The 12,136-nt window shown below is 57.6% G+C and overlaps 5 protein-coding genes across 5 annotated transcripts; all 5 read right to left on the bottom strand.

The window, feature by feature from the left end:
* Positions 1-540: 540 nt before the first annotated feature.
* Positions 541-1,239, bottom strand: LBRM_20_4780 (conserved hypothetical protein; the record flags this gene model as incomplete). Its single annotated transcript, XM_003722980.1, has 1 exon — positions 541-1,239. The coding sequence occupies one exon, from the start codon at positions 1,237-1,239 to the stop codon at positions 541-543; it is 699 nt and encodes a 232-aa protein (XP_003723028.1).
* A 1,010-nt stretch (positions 1,240-2,249) lies between these two features.
* LBRM_20_4770 (conserved hypothetical protein) lies at positions 2,250-2,684 on the bottom strand (the record flags this gene model as incomplete). Its single annotated transcript, XM_003722979.1, has 1 exon — positions 2,250-2,684. The coding sequence occupies one exon, from the start codon at positions 2,682-2,684 to the stop codon at positions 2,250-2,252; it is 435 nt and encodes a 144-aa protein (XP_003723027.1).
* Positions 2,685-3,411: 727 nt separating this feature from the next.
* LBRM_20_4760 (conserved hypothetical protein) lies at positions 3,412-6,255 on the bottom strand (the record flags this gene model as incomplete). Its single annotated transcript, XM_003722978.1, has 1 exon — positions 3,412-6,255. The coding sequence occupies one exon, from the start codon at positions 6,253-6,255 to the stop codon at positions 3,412-3,414; it is 2,844 nt and encodes a 947-aa protein (XP_003723026.1).
* A 1,076-nt stretch (positions 6,256-7,331) lies between these two features.
* LBRM_20_4750 (conserved hypothetical protein) lies at positions 7,332-8,621 on the bottom strand (the record flags this gene model as incomplete). Its single annotated transcript, XM_003722977.1, has 1 exon — positions 7,332-8,621. The coding sequence occupies one exon, from the start codon at positions 8,619-8,621 to the stop codon at positions 7,332-7,334; it is 1,290 nt and encodes a 429-aa protein (XP_003723025.1).
* Positions 8,622-9,886: 1,265 nt separating this feature from the next.
* LBRM_20_4740 (conserved hypothetical protein) lies at positions 9,887-11,560 on the bottom strand (the record flags this gene model as incomplete). Its single annotated transcript, XM_003722976.1, has 1 exon — positions 9,887-11,560. One exon carries the CDS (start codon positions 11,558-11,560, stop codon positions 9,887-9,889), a length of 1,674 nt encoding a protein of 557 aa, XP_003723024.1.
* Positions 11,561-12,136: the final 576 nt, after the last annotated feature.

Here is a 12,136-nt window from a genome sequence, read left to right as displayed (position 1 = left end):
ACAAATATGTAAAGGGAAAAGCATACGAAAACGCAAAGATGGTCAGGAGGGAGAGGGAAAAAGAGAGAGAGAGAGACCCACAGTCACAGAGAAGGCCGCAGTGAAATCCTTTTACGTCTCTGTGTGGCCTCGGGGGGAGGGGGTATGAAGTCCACGTGGGTCCACATTCCCACAATGTCAATGGTCCTTCCGCTCGTCACACCCGGGCACTTTCGATGTACACCCCCTCCTCCCTCCCCCCAACACACACACACACACACACACACACACACACACACACACAGCGGCAGAAAGGGACAGGGGAGGGCGACGATATCAGAGGTTGCCACTCGCCTTCTAAACACTAGTAGCTGCTCCCCAACGACCTCTTGCGAGTAGATGCAGAGACCCCAGCAGCATAAAGCTTGTTGACTTTCACTGCAATCCCCTCCCCATTGCACTGACGGTGTGTGTGTGTGTGCGCGTGTGTGTGTGTGGGTGTGTTGAGGGAATTACGTTGCTCTTGGTGCGTTCGTGTGCCTCTCCCTACACACGCCCTCCTTACACAAGATCAAACTCATCCTCGTTCAGATCCTTCATAGAGTCAAAGTCCACATCCCCGCCGCCATCCTCTTCGACTTCACCCCCAAACAGCGCCCAATCAGCGGATTTCAGACTATTATCCCAGAGTTGTCGGCCCGACAGCTTCGAGGCAGATACCTTCACTTCTTTCTTCTCGCGTTCCGCCCGCGCCTTAGCCTTCTCTGCGTTGTGCTTGAGGATCCACTCCTCGAAGAGCTCCCGCGTGGCTGCTGTGCCTAGTCGGATGGTCGGGTCCTCCTCCACAGCACCGGCACGCTTTGCCGCCTCAGTTGCGATTATTTCTCCACGGCGAAGCAGGTCTGCCCTCTCTTCTTCTTCGATAGCGCGCGACAGAAACTCCTGCACCTGCTGAAGCACAAGCACAACGCTGTGCAGGCCGATGTTTTCCTCGCAGGTGGTGGCGACTTGCTTCGTTATGGTGCCCACTTGAATGCGGCACGTCTTGGCAATGCACTCTAACGTGACAGCGCACGGTGCCGATTCCGGGTAGTCCTCGGTGGGGTAGGTGATGATTACCTTCAGCTGCGGCGGCTCATCCTCCGTGGCAGCTAAAGAGACGCAGTACGACGGCGGGTCGTCGGAGAGGAGCTCGTACGTATCGTACATCCCCTGTACCATCTCCATCTCCATCTCCTGAGCTTCGGTCGCTGGTGGCATGGCGAATATGGACGCCGATGTTGCGCGTCTTTCCTATGACTCTCTCCTCGTCTGTTATCCACAGACTTCTGCGCGATGAGCTGTCAGCTGCAGATGCAGGCGCAGCGACTACCCTCCGTGGGTGCCAGCCTCCCTCTCACACAGTGGGCCGCGTAAAAATGCGTAGGTAATAATGATCTCAGCAGAGGAGATTGAGGCTGAGTCACCAACGACGGCCAACGCCAGAGAGAAAAGCGCCCAGGTGAAAGAGAGAGGGAGAGAGGGACAACACACACACACACACACACGTGCCCTTTGGAGAGCCACACACGCCTGACCCACGCGCTCCTTCTCTATCGCTTCTGTCTCTTCTTTTTTGGGCCTCTCTACGCGTACTTGTGGGAGAAAAAGCTGAAAGTGTGTGAGTGTCAGTGTAAATATATATGTTTCTCGGCGTGCGTGTGTGGGTGTGTGTGTGTATGATAGATAGAGTCGCGGAGCTGAGACGCATGGACAGGGTGGAGGTGCGAGAGAAAGTGTATGCCTGGCAGCGAAGTGCAGAGAGCAACGCACATGCACTACGGGGTCTCGAAAAGAAACACAGACGCAGGGGCACATCTGGCCGGCACCGTCAAGGAAAACTCAAAGTGCAAGATGCCGTTCAGTGGCGGCTACTTGGTGAACGTCAATACGGGCGTCTCTTCTCGGTTTTCCTTCACGTTCCTCCCTCTCCAGTGCCTCTTGAAGTCGCAGGAGAGTCTGCAGAAGTGGCTAGCGACAACTCTCTCTCTCTGTCACAGCAGCCCACGCATGCGTGTTGCTAGCATCGCTACCACTCGCCATCTTTCTTTTTGCCTGCACGCACACGACTTGCGCATTGGGGGTTTGTGTGCCTTTTGCTTGGCTTATCGAATCGGCGTGTGATTCCTGCAAACAAAAGCAACGACGGCGTGCTGTCATCAATTCATTCGTGATTGCGCGTGTGATGCGCACCTGCCACCACCACTATCTTCGTCTTGTGAGCACGAGCCTTACTTCATGCGAGCGCGACCCGTTAGCCACGCCTCGTCCCACTTGCTACGCTCGTCCAGGTAATGCTCAAAGCTGCCTTTGGCGGAGGTCACCTCATACTTCAGCTTGGGGTTGCCCGCTGGGATCCACAGCATCATGTTCGCCTCCTCGTTGCGCGCATATACCTTCAGCCCACCCTTGATGCTTGTCTCCTCGGTGTGCGCATCCATTACTGTGCCGATGAGGCGCACCGGCCGTGGGTTGTACTCGAAGTTGCATGTGACGGGAGAGCCAACGATCTGCTCTTTGGTGTACTTCCACGGCTTCATGTAGCCCTTCTTGATTGCCTCCATCGCCAACGCGCGCTGAATGCGAGCGATTGGCAGACGAGAGAAGAAGGCATTGGCACGGGACACAAAGAAGTGCCGGTTCGTGCGCTCCCGTGTGTAGCCCATCCTGGGTCTAAAAGAAAAGAGAGTGCTCTGCGGAGGGTTCTTGTGTGTGCTTGTGGGTGATTTGCCACTAATGCGAGCTCTTCAGACGAAACCTGCTCCGTCAACCAGCTCTCCCTTTGTAGCTTTCTGCTGAAGTGGGAGGGGGGAGGCGTAACGATGACTTATGTGTGTGTACACGTGCATGGCGGTAGGTGGAGCAGAGTGGAGGTGTGAGAGGGGTACACGCGGGGAAGGAGCCATTCAAAACACATTCAAGGTCATCGAGGGCAGTTTGAGCGGAGGGGAGGGGAGGCCTATCCACTACTAAAGAGGCGGGAGTGGATGGTACCCGTCCCCTAAAGTCGCTTTACGCTCGCCCATGCCATTGCGCCGCGTGGCGGAAGGCTGTCACGGAGGTATGCCGTGTTACTACACGGCGCGTAGACGAGCAACTCCCTCCCCCTACATTGGCAGATCACAAAAAAGGTGCCTTCCGGCGACCCTATCATGGGACTCTCACTCTCAGAGCTTCGATCTTCCATGAAGATTTTTCCCTGTCCTTCTGGTCTCACCTGCGAACAGCAGTACCTTGTGAAGACGTGCACTAGGCCATGATTGGGGGGAGATCGGTGTCAGGGTGGAGGGTTGCGGTAAGGCAGGAGCACGCACGACCGAAACTCGAGGGTCAGTTGCTATCCGTGAGATGGGGAACCATACAAGATGAACCTCGAGCATCTCACTATGCGCTTTACGCGAGCGTCGTGTACGCACCGGCTACACGATTGTCGTCCTTGAAGGTGCCCTTCCATACATCGCCGTTGGCAAAGGCTAGCGAGCCCTCACCGTTCATCTTTCCAGCTATCCAGTCACCCTCGTATACGTACTTCTCCGCGTGTGAGGCATACGTGCCGTGGCCATCGAAGAGCCCCTTCGCGAAGCCCCCGCGGTAGACGTCGCTGTTTGCAAAGATTAGCAGTCCCTTCCCGTGCGGCCAGCCACCCTCAAAGTGACCTGTGTAGGAGTGCCCGTCCTCGGCGAAGCGGTAGTAGCCGAAGCCGTGGAGTTGAAAGTTGCAGACATGCCCAACGTAGGTGTCGCCATTGCGAAAGCGGATGCGGCACTCACCAGTGCCAACTTTCAAAGCGGAGACGGAGGAGGACGAGGAGGCCAAATGGGCGGGGGTGTGCTTTAGCAGCTCGCCTGATGTGCCGTCAGGTACACGAGCATGTCCTTTGCGGCACGCGGAAGCGCCAATCCATTCGATGTAGTCGCCCTGTCCCAGCTGAAGGATATATGGAGCACGCACTCGGCCCTCCTTGAGAGCACCGACGAACAGCGCCTTGTTGTCCAGCTCCACAACGGCGTTACCGGTCAACGTGGTGGTGCCAGCTGTGGTGCTCGATGTGTACGAGGCACCGGACGGGAGTGCGCCGTTGGGACGCGAAGAGGTTCTAGAAGGGCTAGTCCCGGGTTCCTGTGAGCTGCCGGCTGGCTTCCCGGAGATGAAAGTGACCGTGCCTTTGCTGTGCCGTGTTTGCAAGACGGCAGGCCCGACTAGTTGGTCGCCTTGCCAGCTGCCCTGCACCGCAGTGGTTGGCAGCGATAATACACCGATACCTTCTCGGTTGTCCTCGCGCCAGGTGCCGGTGAAGAAGTGCTGGTGGGCCGCATCGTAGTACTGCGTGCCTGTGCCATCGCGCTTGGACGCCAAGATAACCGGTGGGGTGGGGCCTGCCGAGGAATTGAGCGTTCGAGGAGGTTGGTTCCTGATCGCAGCGGTACCATCGTGCAGGGCTGCCTGGCGGGTAAAGTTGCTGCTAGGGCGGTAGGTGATGACCTCTCCCTCGTACAAGTGTGGCATCGCATAAGCGAGGCGCTGCTGGCGGCGCTGAGTCGTCGTCACGCCAGCCGACGTAGGCGCGCCGGTTAGTGTGTCACGCAGTGTTCCTACCACAGCACTTTCTCCGTCTTTCTTCACCGCTGCATGACGGTCCGGCTCCTCTGCCATCGGTAATGCAGCTTGAGGCGCTACTACAGCCGGTACAACTCGGCCAACTTGATGGACGCGGTAATGAGGCGGTGTAAGCCGCGCACTCGCGCCACTACCCGCTTCACTCGAATTCCCTTTGCTGGGGATGAGGATATTCTCTGGTCGGGGGGCTGCTGCTGCGAGCTGCGCAGCAATACGAGAGGCGTACGTGAACGAGTCCTCTACAGTCGACTGCGCTACTTCCTGCAACTGCCGCTGCTTCGACAAGTACTCGTTCACGTCCTGTACACGCGATTCAGCAGCGCGTCGCTGGGCCTGTTCACGTGCAGCCTGTTCCGCGTCTTGCAAGCGTGCACGCTCAGCGGTGGCGCGTGCCTGTGCTAGACGCGCGCGCTCCTCTGCCTCTGCCTGCTCCACAGCCAACGCGCGGCGACGGCACTCCAGTGCCGCTATTTCCTGCCGCATGGCGGCAATTTTTTCTCGACGGAGAAGTTCTGCGGCGGTCGCGAGTTCCCACCCCTGGATGGGAGGTGATGTGAGCTTGGCCGGAGGCGCAACGGTGTGGCTCTTGAGCGACTGACCCTGCTTCGACACCGGCGTGTGCAACGCGCCCTCAGGGTCAGGAGAAGCAACGGCAGCTTCTAGCGACTGGGTATACACGGGTAAGTGGTGATACGACCCGCCAGGCGTGCCCGTTAGCACGTCGTTCTTCTCCGTGTGGAGCACACCTGGTGCGCTCGAGGAACAGCACTTCTTGTCGGTTGGCACTGTAGATGACATTGCGTAAACAAAGGGATCTTCAATAGCCAGAGGGTGCATCTTCGCCGTCGCAGCCGTGGACACTGTTGGGCTCTCAGTGGTAGAGGTTTGTTGCTGCTGGGCTTCTGCTTGCGACGCTGAGCAGCGCTGGCGGGTCCGCCACGCAGCGATTCGGTCCTGCAATGTTGGTCTATGGTGTTCTCCTTCGGCAACTGTGCTCGGCAAAACAGAGGTGCCACCCACTTCTGCTTCAAGTGTCCGCTCTCCGGTGACCGCCTTTAGCAGTGAGGAAGACCCGACGGATGGCGCTGCAGCGAGTGAAGTCGCTGTTGCCAAGAGGGTATCGCGAGGAGAGCTATCCCCCGTCGACTTTGAATGATCCACGACGGCTGACGCTGATTGAGGTGATGGACGGAATGAGTCAGTGAGGTCGACGTTGAGCTTCTTGCGAGCGGTCAAATATTTTTCCTCGCCGTGCACACTGGCTTTGCTGAGTTCATTGCTCGTTGTCTCTTGCACCGAACCAGCTCCTCCATCGACGACACTGGAGTAGAGGGCGCGCATCAACTCACCTTCACCCAGTGGCTCCGTGCGGCCATCGAGGTGCACAACCGGAAGCACCCATACGGACTTGCGCGACAATGTATTGAAAAAGAAAACGGTGTTGTTGTACTCCTTCGACACGCTGTAGCGCCACACGTGCTCGCTATTCTCCAGCGACGGCGCCGATGGTAGATCATCGCCGCCGATTAAGAAGTCCGGCGCGTAGTAGTCCCTGTGCTTGCGACGGAAATGCACGTACGTGGTGGGGCCTACCAATATCTTGTCTGGCACGCTGGGCATCAGCACCTCGAGTGGGCGGCGGTAGGAGGGGGAGGGCAGTCGCTCCAACGCGCCACCTGGGTGTACGTATCTGTCTATGAGGCGGTAAGAGTATGCTCTAAGGGCATCACCACATGAAATGAAGATGAGGGTTTCAGGTGGGTGTACCAGCTCTGCGCCGTGCCCTCTTTCCCTCCTCTAATGCAAGTGTTTGTGAACCTACAAGACCCGGAGGAGCGACGAGGAGGCAGCTGACGGAGCGCGTGATGAGTGCTGCTGATACACATAAGACACGCGTCTCAAGGTTCTCTTCTTATGCTCTTGCGTGTGCATGGAGGCTTGATTTTCCGGAGTCACTGCGCCACCCAAGCAACGCAAGATGATGCAAGATGGAGCAGGGGAGGGGGGAGTAGAGGAGGAAGGAAATAAAGGGGGCAACACGAACCCCTTTGACAGTACAGCACACACACACACAGGGAGAAGGATCTGCAAGGGAGAGGGAGGCTCCTGTCCAGAGCTTAAAAGGGTGGTATGCGGGCTTGGTGATGAAATCGATGGCGCACGCTCTCCTCACGACAGTACGTGAGCCATCTTGATTGGGACTTGTGTACTTTCCGCCCATACACGCACACATACAAGGCACATCTCCGTCGTTTCTGAATGCGCGCCACGTACGTGGCTCCGTCACATCACTCGTACACGGCAAATGGCTCTCCTGTTTTGTGCTGTTAGAGAGTAGACACCGTCGGAGGCGGACACATAAATGAGGACACAACAGGGAAGAGGGCGCGAACCCGCGCCGACACAGTCAGAGAGAGAGAGGGAGAGAGAGACGAAGACATGCATGCTTTCACTCTCAGGCGCACAAGAGGAGGTCAAACACGTATGCACGCGGAGAGACGGCGACATCGGCCACCACTCAGCTACCTCATCCAATATCACCCAGACAACTGAGCACACACACACCAAGTGAAGAGGCGATAACAAAAAGGGAAACACAAAGAGGTCCCTTGCCAAGACGGGCTGGTGTGAAGCAACACACGTACACACGTACTACGTACAGTACTGAGCACATCGCGCAAAGGGTCCGCATGGAACTACATGGGACCGTGCCGCTTCGACGACCACCGCGCCACCTGCGTTCCGAGAAGCTTGCGGTACGTGCTTGGGAAGTCAGGGACACCGGACTTGATATCCAGCTTGAGGAACATGCCGGAGAACTTGCGGACAAAGCGCTCCCGCTCCTGCGCGCGTGCCGCCTCCGGTTGCTCCATCTTAAACTTAGCCAGCCGCTCGTAGTAGACAGCCTGCTCCGAGAGCTGCTTCTTCTCGTTTTCCTGCAACGGGCGTGTGTACGAGAGGCCGAGATCTCGAGCCACCTCGGAACGGGAGCGGCCCGTCTCGACGCAGCCGTTGAGGCCGCGCGGGTCCAGCACGTCCGCAAGTTGCGTGCTTATCGCTAACCCTGCGTTCCAGTCGTACCGCCAGTACGAGCCCTGCCTATACGTCACAAGGTTTGGCGGCTGCAGCACGTCCTGCACATCGTGGTCGCGAATTATCTCCCAATAACGTTTGAAGTCAACCTTGCGCAGTCGGCGAAGAGTGTGGTTCAGCTTTCGTTCGGTGTTTGCTAGAATTGTCTTGACAATATTGTTGTGTGGGTTCGTCAGCAAGTGGTTCCGCAGAACACGCACTTTCAGCGCCCGCTTCACCGCCAGCACGGCCGGGCTGGTCGTGTCGAAGTCGTGCTCGGCGTACCGCTCCATGTACATTGCCTCCTGCGAGAACTGCTTCTCCTGAATCGTCATCATGTCTTTACTAAAGGCCTTCTTGATACTGTCGCTGTACCCCTCCAGCATCTCTGGCGGTACGCTGAAGCGCTGCTCATAGGCGTGGCGACGCGTCGGGTACTTCTTGTACCAAAAAGGAAACCCCTTCGGCTGCCCATCCAACTGCTTCAGCGCCATTGCAAGGAGTGGGTGCTGCTGCTCGAACCTCATGACCCGCGTCTCGGGGATGTTCACTCCGTAGAGCATCTGCTCCTGCTTCTTCTTCTGAATAGGGGTAAGATCGGCGAAGATGGCGCCGTGAACGTTCTTGAGCGCGCGCTGCGCTGGCATGTACGGCGTCGGCGGCTCTGGGTTCTTGCGCCACGGGTACCATAGCCAAATGGCTGGGTGCTCCATCGCTTCGATGGCATCCTTCAACCCGCTGTGCGAGCGGCGGTGCACACGGCCACGACCCTTGACGACGTCACCATCGATCGTCTCAATCTTCGCCTTCTTCGCCTTGTTTAGGTTTGTTACCTTAGTGAAGTTCGACATGCGTTGGGGGGTTTTGTTCTTGCGGCTGAGCACCCGCAGCCAGACAGCGGTGTGCGACAGCATGGCTGCGACACGAGAGGATCGTGGGGATGGGAGCAAGCGATTAGGGAGGAAAACGAACAGTGATGATGAAGCGAAAGGCCGATCGATCTAAGGCCACAACCCACTCTGAAGTAAAAAAGAGAAGAGGGGAGTTGGGCCAAGCGCTACCCGAAAATACACTTAGAGAGGTTTGTGTAGGGCTTTAAAAGAGAGCGGCGTGTCTATGGCCCAAGAATACTGTGACAGTCCCGTCTCCTGCGCCTTGCTCAGCATTCGCCCGTGTGTGTGCTCCTGCGACACCGCTGCACTGCGTGCCTGTTGTTTCCCCTCGTCGCGGTTCCACGAAGCAAAGAGGCAGACTGCACCCTCGTCGATACTTGCAGCCGGGTGTACTTGTCCACAGGATGCAGAAAGAGGCGTGCGCGCGTTGGGGAATTGCATGAGCGAGTCTTGAAAGCGTTGAGGAATGTGTGAGAAGGGAGAGTGAATGGGGAACAGATTAAGCGAGGGAAAGGAGAGGTACATGTGCGCACGTCAGGAAACAGGGCATGGAAAGAGGGACAACAAAGGGGGAGGGGGGCGGTAGAAGTGACGCCTGGAGCGGCACACAACTCTCTCGTCCCATCCTTGCCGGTGGGCTCGTATGCTTAAATTACTCACCAACATGAGCACAGACTCCCTGGCGTATGATGCGATACGCTGTTTGAATGGGGCAGTTCCACTGGATGTAGAGCACATCGATCAAAGCGATGGTCTGCACGTTTCTGTGGGCGCGTAGACCTCCACCGTTGCGGCGCCGAAAATGACTTTTGCCATGCCATATATGTTTCGCCTCTTTTTCTCTTTGCATGTGTACACTTCGTGCGACCCCGTCAGCTTCGCAGGCACACATACGGCACCACTCCACGATTCGGGGAGTAAGGGCAGAGAGAGGAGGGGAGAGGCGCAACACACCGAGAGGCCAGCGCACGAGCAAGGGAGAGGCGAAGAGACAAAGAGTGGGAGAGAGCAGGAGTACACGCGCTCGGGGGATAGGGAGGGAAGAGTAAAACAGAACTCCGCCCGCCCCCGCCCGCCAAAAAACAACAACAAATCAGAACATTGATGACGCAGTTGTAGCCCTCACACTGACAAAGGAATGCTGGGGAATAGCAAGGAGGGGTGTAAATTGGCCTTATGCGGCTACCAAAGATGCTACTGAATACGCACACATACAGGGGGAGAGGAAGAAGGGGGAAGGCAGCTCCAGTTAAGCGACGCACTGTGCCACGCCGCCGCTGCTGAGATTAGTTCCCGAGTGTGCGTCTTTCTGCACCACGCCTGTTGCGTTGGGCACGCAGCTCCGTTGAGCTCACATCGACGCGAAACTCCGTGGCTGGGATGCCGACAAACAAGTGTCGTACGCTCTCCGGGATTCTTAGCAGCGATAGTTCCTGCCAGCCCGTAGCATCGCTCATCTTGCGCCCACCCACCACAAAGTAGCACCCCCTGCCCGCAATGTCGCGGGTCAGCGCCTCCACCATTGCGGCCTCAGCCTCCGCTGGGTCCTCGTTCCTGCTGTAGTGCTTTGGATCCAGGACGCGCACGGCGGTGTCGATGCCGATGAGGAATCCGTGGCCTGGGAACAGTCTCGCCTTGGCCACGAAGAGGGTCGCGGTTGTCACGGCAACCCGCTCGCCGCGGTGCAAAAACTGGCGCACACGCCGCATCAGGTCATCCACCTCGATAACGCCCTTATCAACCGCCTTCACTGCGATCTCATACGTCACTTCGATCAGCGCCGGCAGTGCCATCTGCTCCACGTTCTGCTGCTTTTGTTGAAGCAGTACCCGCGTGGCTGCCAGTACAAGCTCCGTGTGTCCGTAGTGAAGCGGGTTAAACGATCCAGGGTAGAGAAGACGAATCACCTTACGGGACCCGGCTGGGACAGCGCTTCGATCGTACCCACTCTCTTGTTGGTGGTCTATCACCGCCGCCGCGACGTTGCGAGCATCTTCTGGGTACGGTGGAATACCGCTGCAGCGCAATTCACCGTGTATGTTCCACAACGCGCACACGTCACGCACACTGCCGTCGGGCGCAGTGGCAGAGGTGCCAGCGCTTAGGACGTTCTGCAGCGCAAGTCGCACCTCACCGGATGGATCCAAGCACACCGACTCCGGAGCGGATTCGGACGGCATCGAGCACAGTCGCACAGAGTCCGTGACGATGGGAAGCCCAGATGATGAGCGCGACACGCTCACGCCTACGCCACAAGCGGCGGTGTTTTCTCCAGCGCTGGGCAGCAGGGCTTGAAACACAGCGCGTGGGTAGCTGCGCTGACCATCTGTGTGAGTGCCTTTGCTCACCATCTCCGTGTCGGCAGGGATACACGACTCCACTATGCGCGCAATCGCATGGAGGACCATCAGCTCCACTTGCTCATCCTGCTCTGCCCTGCTCAGCCAGTCCGGCATCTCCATGTAATAGTGGCGGACCTCGCCGAGCATGGCAGGACTGCCGTCACTTTGATCGGAAACGTCCTCCAGTAGGTTGACCGCGCCGCCCCAAATACACACATACGCCTCGTCCCTGCTGTGCCGTGAGCGGCTCGTCTTGATCGCAGATGTAGCGCCAACGCCGAAGAGCAGATCCTGCGGGGGCCTAGGTAGCGTGGACGTGAGCTGTGGAAGCTGCTGTAGCTGCTCACGCGCTTCGGCAAAGGCGATATCACGGGACTTGTGAAAAGCGTGCTGTGCCAGTCGCCGAGCCGCATCAGCACTGACGATATGCCGTGGCAGGCCATCTAATGCTGCCTGCGTAGAGCAGCGATGATAGAGCACGTTAGCTTCGATCAGGGTGCGGCTGCACTCGGGCACGCGAGTGAGGCGTCGAATGACGCCGGCCCCTGCACCACAGATGCACAGTGACAGACGAATGGGCGAGGCATGGATCGCCTCCACAAGGAGGTCAATCGACATACTGACGGTAGTCCACTGCAGGGAAACAGAAACGAGGAGTCCACAGAGGATGCAGACCAAAAAAGCGAACGAGAACGTGTCGGGGGGGGGGGGAACTTCAGGAGAGCCGGTGGGCGGTCTAAAGCGAAAACTAAGGAGAGCGAAAGAAGTTGCACATGCGTCTTCGTCTCTGCAAGTGGCAGGACTGTACTGCGTTACAGCAGCGTAGAAACAAAAGGCGAGAGAGAGGATCAGCGATAGTGAGAACGCAGGGGTGGGAGGAACAGAGGAAAAACGAAGGAGAGTGACTCTTACGTACAAAGATAGTAGAGACGTGCTTTAGTGCAGATCGTAAGGCGTGCGGGGATGGGAAGCACCGCTGAGCGACGTCTCTCAATGGGCGTTGACTCGAAAACACCCCCGGAGAAATAAATGGGCGAGTTAGTGCTGACGCTGTGGCAACCACTACAAGGAAGATGTGCATAGCGAGACCATCGACAGTCTACTCCTTGGCAAGGTACGTGGGAGCGAACAAACAGGCATAGTTGAGGAGGGGAGAGAGCGCAGTCGACGGGCTACCTGGCCATCAAGACAAAG

Source organism: Leishmania braziliensis (assembly GCF_000002845.2).
Source record: "Leishmania braziliensis MHOM/BR/75/M2904 contig, possible fusion of chromosomes 20 and 34".
Classification (NCBI taxonomy): Eukaryota; Euglenozoa; class Kinetoplastea; order Trypanosomatida; family Trypanosomatidae; genus Leishmania; species Leishmania braziliensis.
Note: the sequence above shows the minus strand (reverse complement) of the source record. Positions and strands in the feature narration are given on the sequence as shown.